Source organism: Aquila chrysaetos, chromosome 12 (genome assembly GCF_900496995.4).
Source record: "Aquila chrysaetos chrysaetos chromosome 12, bAquChr1.4, whole genome shotgun sequence".
Classification (NCBI taxonomy): Eukaryota; Metazoa; Chordata; class Aves; order Accipitriformes; family Accipitridae; genus Aquila; species Aquila chrysaetos.
The window spans coordinates 29635493-29662607 of record NC_044015.1 but is presented as its reverse complement, the minus strand read 5'-3'; the positions used below and the strand labels follow the sequence as shown (position 1 = coordinate 29662607).

Sequence of the window (27115 nt, the reverse complement as noted above, 5' to 3'; positions counted from 1 at the left end):
AGATGCTATGGGTGTTTTCCACAGCTTAGAAATGTTATAGCTTTCTTGCTAGCAGTGTGTAGAAGGACAGAACAGAATTGTTCTCATTAGCCAAAAGTGACAAGATGAGAAATAATTAGTTGAAATTTCAGCAAAGAAAGTTTTGATTAAATAGTAGGACACTTTATAGTTAGAAGATCTATAAAGCAATGGAATATCCTTCTGAAGGAAATGGTGAAATCCCACAAAATGCAAATAGTCAAATCACATTATTCTGTAATACATATGTCTTTTTCTTACAAAGACATCCTCTGTAGAACACTGAGATCTGTTGATAAAAAGTTCTGAATAAAGAATTAATTCTTATTGTTATCACTAATTTTGTCATGGGTGAATACTTATTCTTTCAGATGGTCCCTTTAATGCTTATGTACCTGAAACAGTAGAAAAGATTGTATGTCACAAGCCATTTTAAAGGTTACATTTAGGGAAACTGCCAAAAAATATATGAAGTAGGAGTTACTATTTATTTAATAATTTTCCCTCATTCATCATCCCTTCGCAGCTGTTAATTGTTTTGATTACAAGCGTTGTAAAATACAATTGTGTGCTTTCGAACAGTGACTTTATATTATTATTTGTTCCATGAAGCAGCTAGAACACTTTTGGATTTTATGATGTAAATTAAAATAATGATGGTAAGTTTGTATAAGGGTAAATAGAATATGCTGGCTTTCTCAGTTCTTTCAGCCATATAGGATATAGAGTAGATGCCAGTGGGAGGAATGAGCAGCAGGGACAAAGGTGACTGTTCATTTATCCTTAGTCATTTGAGTATGTTGGGATGTGTATTGGAAGCTTGAAATAAGCAAAGAAGCATTCATTTTAAAAGTGGCACGTTCCACTATATAGCCTTCTCCTTTGCCATTGTTTACACAGAGTTGAACTCCAGGAATATATGTAGTAATATCAAAAATAAATTTTGGGAGTAGAATGTGAAGGACAAGTTATTAAACTGAGTGGAAACAGAGATGAGTAATACAAGATATTGAGAGAGTAGGTAAGGCTGGAACAGGGACTGAACAAATGTGAGGAAAATAGAAGATCTATAAGCAAAACAGGCTACAAAAACCTAACATAATTTTAGTTCAGGAAAGCATGTCTAGTCTTCATTGATCGTAAGAAGTCTATATTGTTTTGTTACCCATATGTTATTCCTCTTTGTGGTGCATGATGCAGTGGCATCAAGAAAGTTTCTGGACCCAATGTCACATAAAGGACCAGGAAGTCAAAACTTGGACTAGATGTGAGCTGGCCACAGTGGTCAGTGAAAGGTGGACCAGGAGAGAGCCTGTATGGGTTTTGGTCTGAGCCACGTCATCTCCCCTCTCTCCACCAGGGCATGTTGTGGACAGGAGGTGATGAACAACTGAAAGGCAAGACACAAAGGGCATAAAATCTGTCTTGCTCCCAAACACTAACACTATAGTTCCCCGAATGCTGTTTACTGAACCTTTTTGTATATATTATTACATGGCTTTCACCAGTAAGAACTGTGCTGAGTTATTGTAAAGATAAACTAATTTATATTGGAAATGGTTCACCATATTAGTAGCAGAAAAGGAAGAGGTCAGCTAAGATGCCTGGTTTCTTTTGCAAGCACATGTAAAATCTAGCTGTGCCATGTTTGTAGACATCTTTAATGTAACCAATTATTTATGCTAAAATAATTCCTTCAGTTTTATGGCTCACATAGCTGTTACTGAGACTTGACACTATTTGAGCTTTCATAATCTCTTCATTTTGTGAAAAAATCAAATGGATACACATCTGAACTCTAGTTACAGTACCTGTCCTGCATAATGTTGTAGTATAGAAATACACAATGATAATGAATTCTTGTTGAACTTCACTTGTAATTGCTCTTGGTATTACCAGCACATTTTTATCCCTTTGACCAATCCAGAAGCTGAAGTTTTCTCTGGGAAAAAATGTTATTTTTAGTAAACGAGTCAAAGCAAACCAACCTGTGCTAACATTCCCAAACATAGGTATAGCTAAAAGATGACGATTTCTTCCTTATTATGTTGCCAGACTCTTGTGTGGACAGCAAGTTCTCAATGTGTTGCTAGGCAGAATTGTATTAAAACACATTGCATGTCGATGACTAAAGTGCCTAAGATAAAGCAATATATCATTTGCAGCACTCACAGTATTTCTCTTTCTGCTCAGATCTAGAAACCAGAAGTAACAAACACTGCTTCCAAGCAATAATGTCAATCTGGAATAAGTGGATTAAAAAGCACTTTACACATCTGAGGAATTTCACATTTGAATTAAAGCTTTTTTCCCCTCTCTTTTACTGAGTTTCACTAATATCACTGTTCCTATCATCCCTATCTTTTGAGCAGGAAAGAAGTCTTTAAGATGGCATCAGTAATGTTTTCAGATTTTCAGCAGTGCTTGCCAACTAGCAGCAACTCTGCCATTCTGGTCACTTACACCAGCTTCATTTCTTAATGGTCAGCTACTCATTGCAGCCTGTGAGAACTCACAGCCATGAGCACTGCAGTTTTCTCTTGAGTTTCTCTCAGTTTTCTTTGAACTTCTTATCTGAGTTGAAATAAGGCTTCTATTTTTCTCTTTGAAAACTGAATACATGACATACAACTTCTCTCATTGGAAGTCTTGGATTGTTGCCAAATCCTGACTCCCATTTCTTAATTCCAGAAAGCAGAGTCAATACTGCCAATACTTTTGATAGGGGTACTTTTAATAAAACCCTGAAGTCATGTGACTATGAGAATCTCAGCTCTCACTTTAAAACAAAGTTCCAACAAGTTATGGTTGTGGAGAAAAAATGAAAACATGAATTTTAATGTCTTAAAAGCAAATAGAACTTCCACTTTATATGTTTGTTTTAAATATATTATAATTTCTGCATTCTGATCATTTTGAAATCCTTCTGCATAGTAGCACATCTTTAATACTGATTTATTTAGCCTTTCAGTTTGAGCCTAGGTGTAAAGCTATCCTAAACCACAAATTTCTAAGGTATTCATGATCTCTGCTGAGTGCAAATAGTAGAAAGGTGTTTAGATTCCAAGCACACATTTGAAAATGCCAAGGAGAAAATGGTTTATTTACCATTAACCTGTCAGCTTGAAATTCAGCAAGTCATCTACAGTACCAGCATGCTCAAGCATGCTAAATATCTTCCTCTCCAGTAACACTGTAATGAAATGCCTCTGACTGGTGTATTGAACTCAAATGACTTGTGAAGAAGAAACTGCAGTTTGACTTTCTGTGTAATCTCTCACATGGCAATAGGTTTTTACCCTTCCCAGGAGAAACAATTTCTCACTTCAGTATTTTCCAGTTAATTTCAATTACTGCTTGGGTTTGGGTTTGTGTTTTTTTCCCCCACTTTCAGTCATTCATGCATAACTTCCCTTCTGATTTCAGTAATTCCTTCACCAACATTAACCTTGTGAGTTTCAATGGAGTAAGTACAGGTGAAGTTTGCTTAAAATAAATTAATTGTAAGTTTTGTTAATAGTGAAATGAAATGTGGAACAGGTATTAGAACTAAGGAATATTCATTAATGAACATAATTTAATTCCTTGATAAAAGAGAAAGACTATTTTTGTAGAAATTATCTTAAAAATATTGTTGTGTTATATGGCCTGGGTGACAAGACGATATTTGTAGAAGTAAAATCTTAATTTAAATAATAAACAGAGGCAGTAAATTATATCTGATTCTTTGTTTAAAGTATCCCTAAGAATATTCATAAATGCACTACACCTACAAAGAATAACTAGTTCATCTTGGCTGCTATTTGGCTTAACTTTTTAACTCCCAAATATATATCTTACAAAAATTATTATGGGAATTAATTGTGCTAAAGTAGAACAAGCTATGTAGATGGCACGGTATAGGATGCTGGGATGTCCACAGCCTCACAGGCTAAGGACAGCAGTACTATTCCTCCAAGTCCATTACTTAAATCTCCAAGCAGAAAGGATGTCTGCAGTCCCTTCAAAGTTTCACATAGGTATTTGTGGCCAGCTGAGCTATGGCTGTCTGACTGCCAAGCTCATGCTCTGCAAAGAGCTTCTCATAGAAAACCTGATGTGTCACTGGTCAAGAGTGTGGGCTCCAGAACAACTAGGAAAATGAATGCAGCCTTTCTGTGAATCTTCTTAAGGGGAAAGGATCTGTTCTTTGCAATAGGTTTTTGTTCTGGTAAAGGTGTTTTTTCTGTATCATGGTCTATGTGTCTTCTTCATTTCATTCCCACCTCAATTTCTAGCTCCCTTTTCCCAAATCTCCACTTCATTGTTCCCAGCTGATAAGTCTCATGTACAGTCCCCTACTGGATGTGTGTACCCAGTCGTCTGTATGAGGAGTGGGAGGGCTAGCACATCAGCAGTCTGCATTGCTGTGGTGCTTCTCATTCATTCTCCTTGGCCCTGTGAGTTTTACATTGCTGTCTTAAAGCCAAGCCTGAGCAGGAAGCCTGTGGAATAGTCTTATCGTTGTCTGTCTGCTCTCCTGGAAGCTAGAGCACTCTCCGGGCAAAGGCAAGCAGTGGTTCAATTTTCTGCGGGGTAAGAGACCCTAGACCTCAGGTTTCCTATTTTTCCGGGCAAGAGCTCTTCTCTGCTAGCCAAACTAGCCAAAGGAGAGCTCATCCTTTGCTGGTCCTTAACCCTCAGGAAAGGACCTGATGTTCTGAATTCAGAGTGGATGGAGGTGTCTGCTGAGCAGTTCTGAACCAGAGGTCTACTTAGACCTTTCTTTGTAGCATTAGCATTAGTGTTTACAGATAACGATTCTGGTCTACTGGCTGCCCTACACAGGTGAAAATCTGAATCAGTTCTCCCTAAAGACACCTGCCTCTCTCAATCAATTATTAGGGGGCCTAATTATGTAGTCTGGGCAATTTGCTGGAAGCTTATTTTTGGGGCAGTGTCAAGATGGTTCAAAAGCAGTTACCAGAAAAAATTCTATCAGCAGGATTCATTCTTTGACAACACAATTCATGATTTAGCTTTTATAAAACAAGAAAAAAATATGCAAACAATCTAGTAACCAGCAGAGATGGAACTATGAAAAGCAAACCAGTAATTACAAGGGAGAGCACCCATACAATGGACATAAACTAGCTTGCTAGTAACCTTTACCAATTACAGTAAAATGCACTGTTAAATTAATGACAATTGTTCATGAGCTGTCAGTTAAGTTTTCTCGGGAGTATCTAGTAGAACATACCAGGAATTAAGAAACAGAGCATTTTTGTCTTTTGCCTAATGAGGAATAATGAGAGAGAGTGTAATCATCTAATTTCTAGCAAACAACTACACTACTCTCACCAACAAGAGGAGATGTAGAAAATATCCCCAGGGAGAAGAGAGCATCTTTCCACTTAATACTACTTTATGTCAATAGCACCACTGACTTGCATGGAATTACTTTCAATTTACTCCTTGTTCCAGTTTAGGAAGGAGATTCAGACCCAAAGAGAGTAGGATTTACTTACTAGTAAATATTATTCTAAAAAATGAGAGAATGTACCCACCAGTTTTATTCTGAGTTGATGCCATATGCTGTTTGTCTCATTTAAAATTCAGAAGGTTGTGAATAACCAGAAACCTGTCATTTCCCATAGGCAAAGATTCTCCCTTCTGCTGAGTTCCAGTTAGTAAGTAGTCAAATTCACTTCCCTGAGCCCCACAGTCCTTCCTCACATGCATTTCTGTACATGGATAAGACCCTCTGCCTTCAGCACAAGATGAGCATGCTATGGGAAATCAGCATGAAGGAATCCAGTTCTTCAGTCTGTGCTGGTTCTGTACACCTTTTGTACAAGCTGAGTCTCAGAATAAAACTTCTTCCCTAGTCGTAAAACTCAACAACAGTTAGTTCTGAGTTTAAAAAATAGGCTTGTTTTCAAATGAGTCATAAAAAAACCTTTTCCTTTGTTAGAAAAAAGCAATTTGTACTCATATTTATGTAGGAGAACTAGGTATGTTTTTAGAGAAATAATCCCAGATGTCCATATGTTCACACTAGCCTGTTACATTCCAACTTAAAGTATTTATAAGCATGTCTTGCAGGCAGGTGCAGCTGAGGTAAGTGGAAGCAGAGTGGTTCATGAAAACAGGAGTGAAATTTCAATAGCATTTCAAGGGTTTATCCTGCAGGTTGTAAATGCATGTAGGAGAAATATATTAAGTGCTATTAGGTCTGTATACCTATGGATAGAGAAGAGATGTTACTCTTTTGTGCATCTAAAACCAAGCAAAGGCTTATGTTTATTAAATGGTTTTCAGCTACTTTCTGATGATAAAGATGCATATTCTGCAGGTAAAAGGTGAATTCATAGGGACATCACATAATCAGAATCTGCTTTGTATTCCTACCTCAAATATGCTTGAATTACTTTTTTTTGTACTACAGAAAACCTTTTAGACAATACTTCATTTGAAACTAGGCTTCTTGAACTGAGAATTTGAAACCATTGTTTTCATTGACATTTTATTTCTGTGAGTGAAAGGTATTTCAAATTATAAAAGCCAGATACAGTCTTTTGTATTGTTGCTGTTACTAGTCAAAGAATTAACAACAGTACTCAATTCCTGTAGAGAACTGTCCATTTTAAAAAGCAATAGGAAATAATTAAAACCTCATTACTTAATTTTCCACAGTAATTACTGTGTTGTACCGCGTTATTATCCTCATTTTACAATTAGAAAAAAAGAAAATTAGGCCCAGGGTGTGCTTTCCCATTTTCTTAAAAAGGAACTGACCCCTGAAGCCAGTGCAGTTTGTGGGAACTAAGCAGATGAGAACCTGCACAGCTGATGGTGTCGTGGTGGCATTCAGATTCTTCCCTTGCTGTGGGGCTGCACTTACTCAGCCACAGTTTCTTTAAAGAACTGAGATTGACTGTGGAAAGCTGCACTTTCATGCTTGTGTGAAACAGAAGGAGACCTTCCCTTTGTTTCCTTCCTCTTTTTCCTTTAGGGCTAATAATTTGATGAGCGATCTATTTATTCTAAGTACTCTCTGTAAGGTGTGATGCTATATGTGAAGTTATGTGATACGCAGAAGCTTAAGTCCTACACTTGAGGAGGTCTGGTATGATGTCACAGACCTGAGTACGTGGTAGATGCTAGTCCTGAAGATGTTTGGGAGCGAGTGTGGAAAGTGAGGAGAAGGCCAGCTACAGCTTGGAGCATCTAAAGATTTCTTACCATCTTTCTTCACTATTATTAGGATCCACAAAGTGGAAATACTAAATAAAGCTACTCACTTGTATCAACTGCTTTTGTCCTTGCGTTACTAGATCCCTGATTTGCAGTTATAATTTCTGAGTCCCTGTGTAATGTATGTTAGGGAGCTCCAATGAGCTGGATATTCACACTGGGACTTGAGATGTCTCTGTGCTCAGTCCACTGCAATGTGCATCAGCCATTCCCTTTTGTGAGTTAGTGTTCCATGACCTAAAAGGCTTTGAAATCTGTAGCATTTTCTTTCAGAATCTGTGTCATAATTTGGATTTCTTTACTACTGTATGCTCTTTAAATTCCCAAATTCCTCATTATGCTTCTACTACTAATGAAGCAACCTTAATTTAATAGAGCTACTTTTAATAATGTCCATATTGCATGAAAGTCTAACACAGAAACGTACTTTCATAGTCTTTCATGTGAATAATTATGTGCCTTAAAGCTATTATCTGGTAGTAAAATTAACTGTCATAATTAATTCATTCATGAAAGGACAGAGTAACTGTCAACTATGTGTTTAGAATAGTCTGAAAAGGGGAGGAAAGGTACTCTGGTTTTGTTGACATTGAGGTATATGTGTTAGAGGTAGGAGAGAGCTTCTCTCCCACTGGCAGTTATTTAAAAAAAAATAGATTACAAGGTTAACTGCTTCAAAATCTAATAGATACTCATTAAAAATTACCAGAATTAGTATTTTTGGGGTTTGGTTTGTAGTTTGTGTCCTCATGTCTCCAATCATCTACAATGTGCGTAAAAAATAATTTGATTTTCTTTAAAACCCTATTTAATTTTCAGTAATGATAGAGAGGCCACCACCCTGCTTGCTAGTGCTGCTTATCAGACTGTCCTTTATTGTTTGAAAATGGCTCTGCTTTTTAGCCACTTTCTGCTTCCTCATCTCCATATCCTACTCTGTCAGTGACCTCCTTTGTAAAGGCTAATGACCATCACCCCAATTTTGAAAAGCTGTATTTGTTTCTTTTGACTTCAGAAGAACCTTTTTGTGCTCAGACTGCCAGGAGAAAAGGCCAGACTGTACTTCAGGTTGTATTTCCTCAAATGACAGAAACCTAGCTAGAAGGGATTTTTTTTTTTTAAACATGGTTATTAATTTTCCAGATTGTCCACCTGTGAAGTCTTGACTATTCAGTCTAGTGGTTGTCTTTAGGCAATTTAACATCCTTGGGTAGAGAGACCCAGATATAGAGAGTATTCAGAAGCATAATTGGTTTGTTCTGGCCCTCAGTAGCAATGTGTTAATAACAACTGTGTAATGAACATAAAGATATAAATCAGTTCCTTCTTAACACACTAGTAGTTAGAATACATGTAGATGTTTTGGTGATACTTTTGTATAGCTCAGATTTGACTATCAAATTTACATAGTATCAAGCTGAACAAAGACAAAATAACTCCTTAGATAGGAAACATCATGAGAGAAATGTCTCTTTAGCATTCTTGAGCATCCACCATTATTTGTAATGTAACTAGATTATGTCATTTCTGGAATAGTAAGCTCATTTTTTTACTAATGTTAGTTAAAATTGTATGAACTTTTTTGTTCGGGTAAGTAAAGACAGCAGAAATGACTTTGTGCTTGTATGTGAGAACAAATAAACCCTTTCTAATCTGTAATTGGATAAAAACTTGCACAGTACAGTAGGGTTTGTTTTTATCTCAAATGCTTCTTACAGAGGATTCTAATATGTTTTAAAAGGCAACAATAAGCTAGTGGGAAAAAGATTTTTAGGTGAGTCTTTAAAGAGAGGTAGTTTTCTTTGTAACAACAAGGTGGAGGAAAGAACAAAATCAGATCTTATGAATACCAAACATCTATCAAATACCAATCTATCTATCAAACATAGAATCATAGAATCATAGAATGGTTTGGGTTGGAAGGGACCTTAAAGATCACCTAGTTCCAAGCCCCCTGCTATGGGCAGGGACACCTTCCACTAGACCAGGTTGCTCAAAGCCCCATCCAACCTGGCCTTGGACACTTCCAGGGATGGGGCAGCCACAACCTCTCCGGGCAACCTGGTCCAGTGCCTCACCACCCTCATAGTCAAGAATGTCTTCCTTACATCTAATTGAAATCTACCCTCTTCCAGTTTAAAGCCATTACCCCTTGTCCTGTCACCACATGCCCTTGTAAAAAGTCCCTCCTGTTTTCTTGTGGGCCCCCTTTGGGTACTGGGAGGCTGCTCTAAGGTCTCCCCAGAGCTTCTCTTCTCCAGGCTGAACAACGCCAACTCTCTCAGCCTGTCTTCATAGGAGAGGTGCTCCAGCCCCCTGATGATGTTCGTGGCCCTCCTCATTACCGCTCCAACAGTTCCATGTCATTCTTACGCCGGGGGCCCCAGAGCTGAATGCAGTACTCCAGGTAGGGTCTCACGAGAGCAGAGGGGCAGAATCACCTCCCTCAAACTGCTGGTCACACTTATTTTAATGCAGCCCAGGATACAGTTGGCTTGTAGCCCCATTTTTTAAATCCTGTGAATTCAGGTGTTTGAGTGACTTTAGGACAAGAGGAAATAGCCTCAAGTTGCACCAGGGGAGGTTTAGATTGGATATTAGGAAAAATTTCTTCACTGAAAGGGTTGTCAAGCATTGGAACAAGCTGCCCAGGGAAGTGGTTAAGTCACCATCCCTGGAGGTATTTAAAAGATGCGTAGATGTAGGACTTAGGGACATGGTTTAGTGGTGGACTTGGCAGTGTTAGGTTTGCGGTTGGACTCGATGATCTTAAAGTTCTTCTCCAACCTAAATGATACTATGATTCTGTGACTTCTGTTTTTTCCTCCACATGTACTAAATAGTGGTGACCTCCGAAGATTGCCTGTAAACATTTAGCGGCATTCTTAAGAAAGTGGGACTGTGATTGCTTTCCCCACCTCAAGCACCAGAGGTATCAGTACTGTAACTGTTTGATAGCTTGAGTAACCAAAAGTTATGAGGAACACTGAAAGCCTTAAGGGCAACTTGAATTTAACTGGGAAAGAGCTAAACTTCCCCAAACTTTTTTTCTCATTGCTGTAAGGTTGTACTTCCTGAACTTTAGTGCGGGGATGGGTGTGACAGAAAACAGTGCTCACAACACAGACCAAAAAGGATAGCAGAAATTAAAATCCTCTTAGCTGGCACACCTAATCTCCTGAAAAGTGCACTGAAGCTTGGGTGAGATTAGAGAAACAGAGAAAGTGTTATAAGAAACTGTGGATCTTGGAACAGGTCTGTTTGTTTTCATCTGGTCCTAGGCATCAGTTAGCTTCATAATGGCAGCTGGATTTTAAATACCACCTTACTTAAAGACTTTTTAGATGGAAAACATACAACCATCTTCCTGCAGAATATGAGATATTTATATTTTGCTCTTTTAGAAGATTTTAATTTTAGCTAGGGGAACCTTTTGGTAATTCAAATTATGAACACAGTCTACAGAAGGTTTTGGGGGTGAGGTAAAAATTTTTCATTAAACTTTCTCCTTAACGTTTCAGGTGAAACAAATTCACTAGCCTTCACATAAGACAAACAAGCCCCTCCTTAAGCCTACAAATTTTCCTTAAAAAAACAACAGAAAATGAATGACTTCATCAACTTCCAACTTCTGCAAATGTAGCATATCTGAGCCTCACCTAATAATGGAATTGCTGAGTCCTATAGTGCTGGATAGTCAACTCAATCACAGACTTCTTGAATTGCTCTTTCCACAGATCTGTACCCCAGATTTGGTGGTGTTTCTGGCATGTTCCAGTCAAAGGCTGAAAGAAAGGTTACTGAAGCGTGCTGAACAGCAAGGGAGACCTGATGATAACCTGAAAGCCACTCAAAGAAGACTAATGAATTTCAAGCAGAATGCCATCCCATTGGTTAAATATTTCCAGGAAAAAGGGCTAATCATCACAGTAAGTCCTTTAGTATATACCTCTGAAACCTCAATTGTTGTTGTGGTTATACTTGGCTTCTTAGACCTTTTGTTTTACGATAGGCTAGATGAGTCAAATTATGTTTTAGGTATACACCATGCTTACTGGAAACAAACTTTTAGTTTGCTGAGAGATTATTTTCTGCAAAATGCAGTAACACAGAGCAAAATCGATGTGCATGTAGATGACATGGTAAGCACCATGTCAGTTCTTTGCTGCAAGCATAAATTGCTTCGCCAGCTAGTTGCAAATCCTTTGCTTGGAAATTACTTGCATGAAAGAAGAGCTTGCTTTGAAACACTCGTTGCTATTCCAGTGCCAGCAATTTCATCCCTTGCAAATAGTCGTGTACTTTTTGGATGGTTGTCTTGAGAGGGGAGGAAAGCAGAAAAAAATTACATTCTAACAGAAAGCATATCTTGAGTTGGATTAAATCAATACAGGTTCTTCAAGGAATAAATATATCTGGCTGTTTACTGACTCCAATAAAAAAAAAAGTCCTTAGATTATCTTATCATCGTTTAAATATGCCTTATTATGTGGTCACCTACAAGCTTGAATGTTTCTGATAAAAATTTTGATGACAAGAAAATTGCAATGTAAATAGACCACTTGGATATCAGTAAGAATACTGACTTCTGCAATATCTGGGGCAAGAGAAACTATCTCTAAACACAGAACACACCAAAATCTGCATTCATAAATAAAGCCAGAAGTACTTTATGGAGGTAGGGCTAGCAAGTACTGCTGAAGTATTTAAGTGCTTAATGATAACAAATTCAATGAGCAGTTGACAACGGTTGAATTATTGACATGTTCTAAATTGCGGACTGTGTCTGGTTGTAATAGCGCACAGAACTTGGTACCACATACGGTACCATGAGAGCACAGATGGCCTATTTTGTTTCGCTTGATAGCCTAAATAACTTAGGTAGTTCACATTGGTATGTTCTCCTCACGGCAAGTATGACTAATTCTATGTGCTGGTCAGATTCATGATGGGCCAAAGCATCCTTAATTGCAAAGTCATCTAATGATGTTGGTAGCCTTAATAATGCAATTCAACATCTGTCTGAATTTCAGAATGAAAATCCCAGGAAATTATTACACTGTTTTCTCCAGAGAGTATCTGTTCTGTTTGAGGATTTTGATGAACTGTTTGGAAAGATGAGAGGACTGGAATTCTTGGAAGTTGCTCTTTGTTATTGAGGGAGTGTGTATTTTGTGACATTTCTATAGCCTTTACAAGTGCTCCTCCTATAGAAAGCATACTTAGCTCTTCAGGGAAAATGTGCCTTTGTAGATAAAGTATGTGAGACATCTGGATAGAATTCCTTTCCTGTGATGAGACCTTTAAAACAGAAGATGTTTTTCCTATTGAGGTTTCATTTTCTACTTTTTAGCTCTGTTTCTTGAGAGTTCTAAAGATAATTTAAATTGCAGTATTCACCTTAGATATCTCTTTCCTTCTTGAAGAAATCAGATGTTTGTGATGGGTATGGAAATGGTAACATGACACGTGAACTTTATATTACTCTCGACTACAGGACAAGGAAACAGCCTATGCAGAAAATACTGACTTGGCAACATGTCAAAAAAGTCTTTAATATGAAAAAAATCTGTAAGATTTGAATTTACTCCTTAACTATATGGTATCTACTCAAAGTATGTTAATATAATTTCATAGAGATCTAGAAATTACTCTAGATTTACATTGGTGCAAAAGTGAAGAGAATTAGACTTTGGAAGGGAGACTCTGTTGTTCACCTGTCATTAGAGCTGCTATAGTGCAGTTGTGTTTCCCTTGTTGCAAAAACAGGATGCGTGAGTAAAGCCAAGCCCTGAGAGTTAGATGCATGAGTAATTTCATGGCCAGTGGATAAAAGGATCCCTTTCTGTAGATGATAAAGAATATATATGGCAGGCGTCATTTCTGTAGGATTTCATTGCATATGGAAGATACATTTTGCAGTTACCTAAGGCAACTAAGTTGGTGGGGGATAAATGAGAAGAAGGAGTAGCTGGGAAAGGAGTAATAAATAGAGGTTAAGCATGCATACTCCAGAGCAAGCAAGCAACTGAAAATTTCTACAAAAGGGCATTTTTTAAAACCACATGACCTTGAAAGAGAGGAAACATATGCTAAGTCCACATAGAAAACTACATACTACTAGAGCAAGTTGTAAATTTAAAAAGTGTTTTTAAAAAATGGTTATTTTGTCACCATTTGTTCTTTTTCTTAGCGCTCAGTTTATAGATCACCATTATCTATAGAGTTTTGACATTCTTCTGACAACATAATTTCTTTTCATATGTTCATTGTGTTAGAAATTCGTTTGCCCAATGGGAAATCTAAGTATGTTTCTGCCAACTTTCTGTCCTATTCCTGTAAGCAAACATCAATGGAGATAACAGATGTTTTCTTACTCCAAATGGCTTTGATCCCATTGTCTTCTTCATTGATGAACTTGAGCTTTCATTTGGTTTTGGGGAAAAAAAAATCATATAATTTTTCATAGCCTTCCATCAGTGGAAACGACAGAGTTTTCTTAGAAAGCCATAGGATCCAAGAACCATGGCAGTCCTCACCACCACCTTCTCCTGCTGGAAGCCTTGTATCTTCAACTTGCCTTTCCCAGTATGTATCTGTATAATATACATGTAATATTAACACTTCTACATACATATGATGCACTTGTGCATGCTATTTCCCTACAGAAGGAGGAAGCAAGGAAGAAAACTGCATTCATTCTGCTGATTATAACGTTGAACCTGGAAGGCACTGAAATACTATGTGGATGAGAGCAGTGTAAGAACTAGAACAGCATAAAATAGAATTACACTAGCCTAATTCCCAGAGGTGTGAATCCTTGAGGCAAGGTCAGGCAAGGTCAATGTTGACCAGGAGGAAAAAAAAAAGATTTACATTTTTCTTAAATCCCTACCTGCACCTTGTCACTGCTATTCAAAGTTCTAAATCTCAGACATTTCTTCTACCCAGCATCATGATTCTACTCAGGGAAAAGAAACAGAACCATTTGTCTTATGGAGAGTTATAATTTTAGAACCACAACTCAAATTTTAAACATCTACTTAAATATGTTTTTCTTCATCAATACACAGACCAAAAGAGAAAAGAAAAATTCACTGAAATCTAACTAAATAAGATTAAGGAGTAGACATTTGATATAATTATTGTCTACTGTTAGACACTGCATGAGCAAGAAAATAAAAATCAAAATTCCCAAAGAATATTAATTTTCCTGCTCCAGCAGTTATTCTATACTGTTTTTAACATATTTCGGTGAAGTTAATAGAATTAAAAAACATGTTCTTCATTTCAGATCTTGTTGGTTACATTGCTTAGGTGTAATTCTTTCATCTTTTTTTTTTCCTCTTGATCTTTGATAATTTTATACAGTACATAGCTTGTACTTGTTTGCTGCTCTTATGCCTTATGTTTTCAGTCTGTGCATGGTATCCCTGCTCTCAGAGTCTGATCCTGGTTTCTGTTTTGAGGGAAAGCAGTGAGGGCCCAACCTACAGCACTTCTAAGAAACGGGAAGATATAACTCTGTCCTTTCTGAAAAACTCCTTCTTTGGAATAATGAAGTTGGAATATCCAAGATTTTTTATTTTTGTTCAAATTGAACAGATCTGTAAACTTCATTATAATTAAGAAAGAGAAGTAAATATCTGATATTTTCATGAACACAGTCTCTGTTTCAAATTCTTTTTAGTAATCTGTCAGTAGGTGTAACAAGTCAAAACCTGACTTTACTTAAGTCAAATTTGATTTCAGAAGGTATCAAGACAATAGTAATAGCTATGACAATATTGGACATGGAGTATATAAATAGATGTATATGCTGGCATTTATTGTATCGGTAACTTTTAAAAAATCTTAGAATATTATCTGTTGTTTATCTAGACAATAACTAAGCCACAAATTACTGGGGAGGGAAGATGTTAGTTCGATTACATTATAAAAGGGAGAAAATATAAGTGCCTAGATCATCTGCAGGTACTCTGATTTTTAGCAGAGGACTTAGTCCTGAACACAGTTTAATCCATTCCCATATCCTTCCTGCCATCTAGCAATTATTTAGATGAATATATTAGAATATTATTATATTTGGTCTCAGGTGCTGACATGACAATTGGTATGTGTACCCAGCCATGCCCAATAAGCCAAGGCTACTATTGGGGTGCGGTCATCAGTAGAGAACTTTAAAAGGGTCTGTGTATGCAAACTTCTAGACAGTGCTTGCTGTTCAATTAAAAATACTTAGGTGGTTCAAATCATTCACCTATGAGAATCATTGTTAGGTACTTTGTTATTTTGGCTGCACTACTCCTAGAGATGCAGTATGGTATCATTTAACTTTCTAACACTGATTTATAAGGGTTTCCTTCTTTTTTATTTTTTTTTCAGATAATAATGAAAAAGTAAGGCAAAGAAAGAAAACAAACCCCGAATCCCTATGTAACTAATGGGCTTTAATGCTTTTAATGTGGTTGCTGTCCTGAGAGAGAGCTAGCTTGGTGTGAAAAAAATGTGCTGTGAGTTACAAATAATAAAAAGTTAATCCTTCTCCCTACACCCACTCCTGATACCCCAGCCTAGATAAACTGTGTTTTGGGAGAAAACTGGTTTGTGTTAGCTGAAGGTCTAGTCCAGCACATCTTTGTTGTCTGGTGAGAACTTGCTGTTAAAGGAGATTACTATTAAAAGAGTTCCTTAAGAATCAGCTGGAAAGTTAAACTGAAAACTGTTTTATTGTTTTGTTAATCTCAAGATACGTTTCTCTTTGTGCGTTTCATCATTATTAGACCTGCTGCTATGAACTACCTAGCCTTTGTAGGATAAAGCTCAAGGAAACCACATTCACTGACCTTTGAATAAATTACTGCGATGTAATATTATTCTAACTAGGAAACCTTTTCATTTATGTCCCATCAGATGTCATTCATCCTACTGAAGGGAAGTTTAGAGAACACAACAATACAGCATGGTAGACCATAATGAACAAATTGTTGTAGCACTTGTATCATAATGTCCCTAACTCTAAGTCATAAACAAAATCTCCCACAGAAAGCAGCCTCTCCCCACAAGAAATGTTTTTTTTTTTTTTCTGCTCAGCTGACTTGGTTAAGTTGTTCTCAGTCATAGGGACAAGCTATATTCTGGAGAGAAAGGAAGGAGAATTCAGAGGATAGTAGATGGTGCCCACACAGTGAAAAATACTAGAGTTGTACTTTTTTTACTGCTAATTCACTGAGGAATATGCAAGAAAAAATTATGGCTACTTATTTTTATAAAATGAAGCCACTGGTAACAATCAGCCATATTCAGTAAAGTAAAAAATTTGACCATGCTGTGGTTATTGCTGTTATGTTTTTATCAGAGGTGAGGAGGGCAAGATAATATGCAGGATTTGTATCTCCAGATAATCTGTATTTCAGAACCTAGTTATTTGTATCAAACCAAAACTAATTGTGGGAAGACGGTAGAATATAGCAGAAGTTGGGTAGAAAGGAAAAGGCAATTAAACTTCAAGTCTTTACTCTGCCTTGTTCAGATGGATTTTAAATCTCTGCTATTCCCACCCCAGTGATACCCATCACCCAGCTATTGGTTATTTTGAAAAGGATCTCTAAATCTCCACTTTGTCTGGACTCTAATCTGGTATAGATATTGGTATAGTCATTGGAGAGATCATTGGGTTACAAAAATCTTTCAGTCACAGTTACTAAAGCTGTTCTCAGAGAGCGTAGCTGTTCTTTGTAGAACATATCTGTTGGTCTAGACAGAAAAAAAAAAATTACAGAGCTCATTGTCGTAGCAGCGAAGTTTCTCTTACTGGAGACAGGATTAGGCCCAGTCTGCCTTATTTATAATAATTCTATGTAAGCATAGTGCTTCAGTGTCAACCTTGTTATGTTAATAAGCCTGTGTGTATTTAAAAAAAAACAGACTGCCTTTAGTGAGACAAAAATGCTAAACATTAAAAGAAGGCTCTGGTCCTTATTTAAACAGCCAGAATGGGACAGCATCCTGTGGCATAAAGTGCTGATTTCACTAATATCTTCATTGTCTCATTTGTCGTTTTAGGGAATTTACCATGCCTATGCAAAACATTAAAATGACATTCAGATTAGTCAGAGAAGTAAAGAGAACCCAGAAAAAGCAGCTGAAGCTGGAAATGGATTTTGAGCACAAATTTAGAAGTTAAATAGTTGCGGGTGAGGGAAATAGCTTACGTAGCTGTCTGCCCTCATTAGCATCAAACAAGCCTAATGGCTGTCAACTGTCACAGAAAAAATTCCCCACGGAACTGTTATATAAATTTTTCTCTTGATTTGGTTAAAAAAGGGCTTTTGCTATAGCATTGCACACTGACATGAACTTTAGCTACAGGCTGTGGCTTACCAATATTCTGGCAAAAATATCAGTTATAATCAATTTCTAAAGTTTCTGTGCTATCATACAGCTGTCCAGCTTGAGGTTTTGGTTTGGGCTTTTTATTTATTTATTGAGCTGTGAATGCTGATACCAAAGGACTTTCAATTACTCGTTCCTCCTTTAATTCTGGGCCCCTCCCCAGAGAAATGGGGGTCCTGCAGTCCTTTCAGCAACTCTCAAGGTCAATCTGGATCTTATTGATAGCTAACTGTTATGAAAAGGCATGATCTGAACCTCCACTCTGCTTCCAGGTCCCAATGGCAGCCACTGCCAGGCACCTCTCCCAAACCGGAATCTAGCTCCAAGAATCTTCTCCTCGGTGGAGGAACGTGCATCTGATTTGGCAGAACGCAGAATGACTAGATGCTCTGTTTTTATGGTGGTGATACTTGCTTTCATCCGTACAGTTTTGCATTAAACAATCCTTAAAAAGAAAATTAAAAAAATCCCACACCCCCTTGCCTGAAGTAATGCTAGGAATAGAGACTGTTAGCCACCACCTCCCCCACGTGCTCTCATTTCTCCTCTGCAGTCTCAGGATCTAATTTACATGCCATCTGATGCCTTGGATCTTGCATTTTTGGCTACAAAGTGATACAGACTTGGCAGGAATGGTTTCACTCGAACTTAGCCTCATCTGTATCTGAGCATAGCCTTTCTCCCCACAAGTCATAGGTGTGGGTTTGAACTTGCTTTGCTTTGTAGAGGGTACTGAACTGAGATTTCCCATTGATTGGCCCAGTGCCACCAACACATTTTCAAATGCCTCTCAGTTTAAAAATACAGCAGTCATGTGCACAGTCTTCTAGGAACATGTTAGATGTGCTTTTAACATGACTACTACACTGGCTCTTCAGGGTACTGCTGGTTTCTTGGCCATGACCAAGTGGGGGTGTGAAGAGGAACCCAGATAGCTTTGAACGTCAGCCGTAGCAAAACTTCAATGTTTTAGGAACTCTTCAAATCAAGCAAGGAGTGTGGGCAATTATTTGTGGGAACCTTGAGACCAGAGGTTTTGTTTGAGATTCAGGAGTATTCCTCTGTTTTGCTGCATGGTTCCTAAATCTTTATCTGGCTCCATGAATGTATATGCTTATATAATGACAAAAAAATTTTCTATACTGGGAAAATGAGATGTGGGATGGGAAATAATTACTATCATTTTTTCACTTTTTGGTGATTCAAAGCAATGAAAGGTAAGTTGAAGTCTAGAACAGGTAACTAGATCTCTGCAGACACAGAAAGTCAGCTAGCTGTTATTGCAAATTAAGGGGTCTCTATGTCTCTCCTATGTTTGATAGCTCTTTTGCAGAAAAACTGGGATATGAAAGAGAACTTGGAACTGTTTCCTGTGGAACTGCTGAACTAGAGAAAGTTTATGCATGCTGTCGTCACTGCTAGGTTTTATACTGTGTCTCAACACTACTTATGTGTTACTGCTTTGTGAGGTATTTTGAAGAACATACAAAAGAAGGTATATAAATGAAATTTATGTAGAAATGCATCTAAACAGTTTGCAAATATATGCACATTTTATGTGGAAGAGATAGATAAGTAATTTGTGCATATGTGGAAGCATGTGCACCGTATACACTTCCCAAGCTTCAAAATATTTCCAGCCTTTGATTATATGATTTATGTCAACAAGTTAAGTATATCAGAATTACTAATGTCTGCTAGAGAATGACCAAGCTTGGAAACTTGCCATCTGTGTACATGCACGCATGCAGAGAAACCTTGAGGGTAGAAGATCTTTGCTGAGGTGAATAGCATTGGTGCAACCCTATTTTCTTTACTAACTTTGGAAACATGATGATTTAAATAAATAACAGCTTTTTGAAATCTGCCCTGCCCCCTGTACACCCAGTAGCTTGAATGAAGAAGTAGACTTTGAAAAAAGAAATAAACTTTGACAAGTCTGGCTGTAGAATTAGCCATTGATGAGTGCATGGACCAAGCTGATTTAGGAACTCCAGAAAGAGAGAGGGAATGCTGTTTCTGACAGCCATACTATCCCAGATTTTATCCCATTTCTGGCACTGTGAAAGCTGATACATTTTTTAAATTAATAGAGTTTTTTTTACAGATCTGAAGCTAAAGCTGAGATAAGTAATTAAGCCAAGTTATCATGCAGAGAAATGAGCTGTAAGAGATATTTAAAATAACATGCCCTACATATTCTTCAAGTTATTTTAAACAGTTCATCTTAAGGTAATTAAGCTGTGTCCTTTGGGTGAATATTAGCTTCAAATTTCCATTCTGTAGTTAAAGTGAGGCTTAAAGAAGATTAATTTTTCTTATTTAGAGGAGATTTATATTAAGAAACCAGCCTGGAAAAAATACCTCATCTCTGGGAAGTCCTTTTGTTTTGAATCAGGAATACTTGGCATCCATAAGCAAACTTTCCTATGCTAAACCACACCTGATTTTGTGAACATCCAGCAGAAGATCAAAGATGCATTTCAGCCATGCTTTGCTGTCAATGTTACTTTCTTACTAAACGTTCCATGAGTGGTTTCCAGCTCTGATTACCTCCTATGGATCTTCCCTGTGAAAAGGTTACAGTCAGTGACTTCCCAATTTCATGGCAAAATTATTTTGCTGCCAGTTGATGGAAAAATTTTGGATATCAACTCATGCAAGTTGCTGCATCAGTAGAATCAGCATGGTCTTTCAGCTGTCACATCCCATCTGACAGTCCCATTAAAATGTTACTACATTTGGTGGCTCGTGCCCTACAATTCCAGTTTTTAACATCCTTATTTCCTGAATCTTAAGTTGGTATCATTAGCTATTGTTAAATATGTCTATTTCCTTATGCACATGGCAACTGAATGTTTGCTCTGATATCAACCATACTCAACTTTGATTCAAATGGGTGAAATGAGACTGAGTGGACTGGGCTGTAGCCATGCAATCTAGTATCATCCTGTAATTATTCGAGCATTTGCTCCTGTTGCTCATTTTCTGTAGATGTACTGCATGAAAGAGAGGGGAGACATAAAGGATTACACTTTCTTATTTCATAATGCATCATAAAGATAAATTTATTCACATTTGTGAATGCTCAGGTATTGTAGTGATGGAAGCCATTTAAGTGTGAAAATGGAGAAGAGATGCTGAGACTGTCAGCAGAAAGTCTGATGCGGTTAATCTTCTGGACCTCTTCTGGCATTTTTCTCTAGCGTTCTGGAGTCTTATTGCAGCATTTAAGCTCAACAAGACAGGGTTCGATGCAGCTACAGTGTTGATGGAGAACTGAGAAAGCTGAAAAGGTACTCATCCATTGTGTGACTCAGAACACACCACACTAGACGGTGCTAAAGTGAGAACTATAGCCTTGCCCTAGTACATCTTCCCCTTTGCAGAATGTCCTTTTGAATGTTTCTGATAGCTCTTTGGAGGATTTTTTTTTTTTCTAATAAAACTAAAGAATATCTACTGAACAGTGCTTTGAAGAACTGTATGAATAACTTCAGAATTAGGACACACCGCTATTATGTTAACACAGCACTTCACTGAGGTAATATATCCTTGCTGCTTAAATTCACTGATACTTAACACATCAGGTAGCCACTAATATGGCTGTTTTGTTCCTTGTAACTGCGGTACATCATTTTAGTGTTAGCACAAACATCTCTACACAGTGTTACCTTGCATCACGTAGACATATCCTAAAATTCTTGGCAAAGATTCTCTTGTGAATCCTCTGCAGTTTGTCTTTGCTATAACTAAGCATGTTTCCTTTATCCTTTTGCACAGTTACCATCCTTCCTGCTCCCATGGTTAACATTCGTACCTTTCCATCTGATACAGGGCTGCAGTTTGTTCCATTAATGGCCAGCGAATGCAACTGTCTGTTCACTTTGTTGTCACCGTATCACGTTCTGCAATTCGGTAGTCTACTTAAATAATAAAATGGGAAAAGAAGCCTCACAAGATGTGACTATAACACTGCAATCACAATTATCATTGTAATTTTCTGTGAAGGAAGAACTGTTGTCTTCATTCTCAATGATTAATCTCTTTTTATGCCAAAAACATGGTCATTCATACCAGTTGTGGTATAGCAAATAGAGGACTTAATGTTTAAAATGTGGCTATGATCAATTATTTATATATCTAGGATTGTTCATACATATGTTACCCCTTGATCAATTTTGTTAAAAATATAATTGCTAAAATTACATTGGTTTTAGGTAAAGCTTAACATTTTTCAGTATGTCCCCCACTGGATTTCTCCTCCCATCTTTAACCAGAATGTCAAATTGAAGCTTCACATTCATGTTTTCAATACCAGTACTTCAAAATTCTCTGCTCTGTCTAGCGTGTCAGGTCTTGTCTTTTCTTGTATTCTACCATCCATGGTGTTTTGGTAATAATACAGTTTTTGTAATGCCAAGGTCACCTCCCTCTCCTACCACTGCAAGATGCCAATTAGGCAATTTAAAAATATACTTTTCACTAGTTTCCTACTGTGTCCTGCCTTCTGTGCTTTTTTGGTCTGCTCTACTAAAAAGAACAGACTTCTGTATAAATGCAGAGTCCTCACTAAAAGGGAAGCTAGACTGCAGGCAATACAGTCTTTAGTCAAGTTGCTTATTAAATTTATTGGTCCTTCATACACTGAAAAAAAACCCCCACTAATCCTCTTTTATCTGAACCTTATTGCAAGAATTTCACTATATAGATTCTACACAATACAGATCCACAAATACCCAAGGCAGCTCATTTCTGTTTCTTTTACAAGAACATTATCTCTGCTGTCCTTCAGGCTATGTATGTCACCTCAGTTTGCTGTAATGCCCATTAAAGGTTTTGTGGGTACTTTAGCTTTCATCTCTGACCCCGTTCATAGGGTGCAAGACACAAATGAGCTCAATTCCAGTAGTGTGAACAGAGGCTTTTCTTCATTTATGCAATTCATGTTCTCTCACATCTCTTGAACTTTAGAAGGAGGGTCAGGAGCCATGTGAATTCTGAAGTGAGTTTGGTTTTAAGAACTATGCATTATATCCTTGAACTACAGCCAGGAGACCACCCCTCAGAAAAATCACTAAATCTAGTAGGGTGAGCATAATACAGAATAAGTTAAACATATCTGGATATTCTCTCGTAGGCTACGTTAGGACTTGGTAACAGAAACCATGTCAGTGTTTCTTGGAAAGATATCTCTACTAAACCCCTTAGCTTAACAACCAGTTATGTTAGAGAGAACTTTCAAAAGAATTTATTTGATAGCTTCTTGTTAAGGCTACACAACAATTCGTTATAACCCCATTCTGATAACATACCTTATAAATAAAGAATAATAAATAAATAAATAAAAGAATAATTAATTATTCTTTAAGTTAAAGGTTACCGTTGCTCTTTTTACACTGAGCAAAGTTCAAACAAAATTGCAAAATTCCTTTTTTCCCCATGAACTGCACAAGCATGGTGAACTTAGCTGATTACAAAAAAAAAAAAAGTGCCATGAAAAAAAGATTTACTAGAAAATGACTGACACTTGAGGCATGAAACAAGACCTAAATCTAACCTTTTTCGAATGCATGATTTGGCTTGAGGATGAAAAAGGACAAATAAAAAAGTCTTAAGCAGGGATAGAAGCTTGTGATTATTTATTCACTGGAGTAAGGATGGGACATAAGTAGGTAGAGGGAGTCACTCTCTACCTCAGTGATTATTTATGTATTTACAGAAGTTGTACAGCTCTGAGAGAAGGGTATGTGGGAAACCTTTTGCAAATTAAATCACAGGCATGTACCCAGGGTCTTCATTACATGAGGTAAATGAGTATTGCGTTCACATCAGGGAATCAGTTAAAAATTAGCTGGTGTGCAAAATCAATTGCTTGCAGAGCCAGCATATATAAATGGGCTCTCTGTAGATTCTCATTTTCCACACTGGAGGAAGGAGGAAGTCAACAACGTCCTAACACCCAATGGAGGGCTTTTAATGGAAATGGGATCTAGTTTGTTCAGTGTAGACTGGTCCACATGAATTTTTGTTTGATAGGGTATTTGTATTTAGTCAGTTCCCCTACTCCCTTGCCATAATTTTAATACAGAGTAAGCTTTACAAATAATTACAATCTGCCTCCAAATTATTTTTCTTCTTTTACAGTATAGACTACTCTCAAAACTAACAGAGTCAAATAAGAGATTACAGTTCCCTGGAAGTTCAGACAGTGACTTCCAAAAGTTTCTGGGAGCTAGAACACTATAGTCCAAGCTAAAGGAAATTTTCCTTTCCTCCTTAGCAATAATGACTGTATGGAATGCAGTCATTGTTTCAACTTGAGATTTTGAAAACTAGTTTTAAGAACTAGCATATCCGAACTGTTTTGAAAACTCTGCAAATCTTGTCTTTGTTCTATAAATTATCACAAGTCCACTTTTAGAGTGAGTCTGAGTATTGATACTTCCTGCTTAACATTCATCATGCCCATTAGAGAAGACTATGTCCCTTAGAAAAAAATAATTTACCGTTGATATAATACTCCATAAGAGTTAGAAGATCTAATAAGATTTATGATATGCAAAAGGAGGGAATTGGAATTGTATTAATGATTATTAATTAGGATATGCTTGGTGAGACCCACCAACTGAATTTTACTATCTGCACAGTGCAATGCCATATAGTGTATTACTTCAAAACAGGACAGGTAGCCAAAGAATGCCAGAAAACTGAGTTAACGTAACAGGTTCAGGCTTAAAATAATCTGAAATTATTTTTTGTTTAAAAAGATTTTTACTGTCAGATTATCCAAGTCATCTTATTCAGAATTAGAACAAAAAAGTTATAGAAAGAGAAAGGAATATTTAAAATACATAGTTTTCTATCTCATTACAGCTTAAACCACGTGAAAGGAGATTGGGAACCTAAAATCCCCCCAATCCCTTTTGTAAGAAAAAAAAAATTGGGATGTATTCACACTGTCTTTTTTTCCACTTTAAGTAATTTCACTGCAAAGGTAAAGAAATCTTCAGTTTCTTGAATGTCTTTTGTTCAATTGGAATCTTAAACAGAAAAAAATGCAGTAAAAGCAATCTTTAAGTCTAGTATCATTAATTGAAACTAAACATCACAAAACTTAATAATAAACTTGTTCTACCCTTATAAATTGCATCTTAACACTTCCTTCATTTACTGAATCTATTAAAAATAAAAACAAAATTACTTACACCCATTCGCATTGCAACTTTTCAGAGTATCTTGACCAATATGAACTATAAATAATTTTAGATTTTGTCATATATATCTCATTTCTTGTATTTTTGTCTCTTAGAAGCATGCAAGAATACCCGTTCACGCTTTGAGTTGCTTTTAACAGTGCTTCCATAAGCTTATACTGAAGTAATTTTCAATTGCTAACATAAACATGCATTAATTCTTAGTCACAATTGTATAGCTGGTTTTTAACTGTTTAGAAGCAGAAAATACAATCAAATCAATGTTTTCTCCTAAAGCCTATCCTGAAACCAAACCAAACTTGTTTTCCAGGGTCCATAAGTGTGTCAGAGCCTATGCCATTCACTCTGTCTGGATAACATGAATGTTTTTAATAATAATTTTACCAATAGTAAAATTTTAATAATAAAAGAAAGGCAAACATAAATCAAACATTCATTATATTAAGGTAAATTAAAAACAATGTATAATTGTTAAATGTTCTAAATAGCTGTTATATCTAGTCACCGTTTGAGTTCTAGTCAGTACTACAACACTGGTGAAGGTTGGAAGAGGTACACCTTCCATAGACTTTGAGCTGACATATTACAAAAGCAGACACTTTGAAAACACTTAATTTTGTAATTTGCTGCCCATGTTTTGCCAGAATCCCAGTAGAAATTACAGCTGTAAGATTGAGATTATTCTGCTAAACTGATCAAGTCAGAAGAAAAACCATACTAGCATTGGGCAGAAAATGGAAAGGTAGAAGCTTCACAGATATTTATTTGTCTGCCATTTCACAAGGTGACATTGAAAAAAACCATAGTGTGAGAAATGCCATGATGTAGTCTCATCCAACAGAACAATACAGGAATTGTGAAGGAGCTGCGGTGATGGAGAATACTAGCCAGAAGCTGCTTTAATACAGAGAAAACCCCCAGTTTATAAAATTATTAGTTTAGTAAGTGTAAAGTAGTGGATTCTCCTTTAGTATATCAAAAGTTCTAATTTTCTGTGTAAATTGAAGCAGTGGTGAGTTATAGCAGTTTTTGTAGATAAGGTATAAATACTCAATATATATATTTGTTTGGCTTGCTTTTGCAGTAAATTCTTGATATCTCAACAGTGTGTTAATACTATGGTACTAGACCTCAAGTGTTAAAGTTTCAAGTATTCTGTAATTCACTTAGCTCAAACGAACAGATAGTGGACAGCCAAAGGTAAAGTTATAAAATTATATAAAAAGAAAGATTGTGGAGGCTTCATTTTGATCTTTTTGGGTTTTTTTTTTTTCACCTTTCTCCTGCAACACACACTATTGTTGCATAACATGCATTTCTTGACAATATCCCTATCCCTTGTCAGACTTCATTTCCCTAGTCAGGGTAAGTGAGCTGCTCTAGTTTTCTGATTTGTACTTTCTATTTCCTTGATCAATATAGTGGCCACTCTCCATACTACTCGTTGACAACACATCCCTTGGACATTTCTCATGCTTTTTTTTTAATAAACCCATTATATTATTTAGTGCTTCCCTAAAATTATGTTTCATTTAATAGCCTCTGGGTAGAAATATTGTCAAAAGCTTTTGAAAAGTTAAATAAATTATGTCAATCAGTTCCACTTCATCCACTTTTGTGTTATATTTAAAAAAAGCTTTCAGCCTACATAATCACGTGGGATTTTGTCCTACATTTGTTTCCAAAAAATACATGCTAGATGCAAGAATGTCATATTCCATGATGACTAAAGCAATAGTTTCTGTCAGTATCTCCTTAGCTTGCCAGCTTTCATTTATAAATCAAATAGGCTCTTTTGTGCTCTGAAACAACATGCTCCAATAATTTAGACAGCTAAACAGAACTTTATGGTACAGAAATTAAAATAGCAGTGCACTCACTTCTTGCTGCAGGAAACAAATTCATGTCCTTCCTGAGGCAGTGCAATTGGCAGTTGGTTTTATGAGCCCATCCTGGCCTCAAACTGACTTTTGCTGAATATTACCCTAAGTTTGATGAGAGTCATGCTTCTAGAGATAAATAATTTATTTCATTGAAATTTAGCACTCTTCAGCTCAAGATGACTAAGGGAGGGCTTATTATCAAGGATTTCATGCCATTTATGAAGTTTATTAATATAGAGACCACCACTGGAAATACTACTTATCCTAGGTCAGAATTCATTTAAATACACAGAAACTTTTTAGCTGGGAAATAAAATTTATTTTTGTCTTCCAAGGAAAATAGAAAAGCTAGTAATTTTCAAATGT

At 36.7% G+C, this 27115-nt stretch overlaps 1 protein-coding gene across 1 annotated transcript in view; it reads left to right on the top strand.

Annotated features, from left to right (window-relative positions):
* AK5 (adenylate kinase 5) overlaps positions 1–27115 on the top strand; it is a 100352-nt gene that overhangs the window by 12651 nt on the left and 60586 nt on the right. Inside the window, 1 exon segment of the mRNA XM_030032289.2 lies at positions 10992–11183. Coding sequence (XP_029888149.1) covers positions 10992–11183 — 192 coding nt within the window.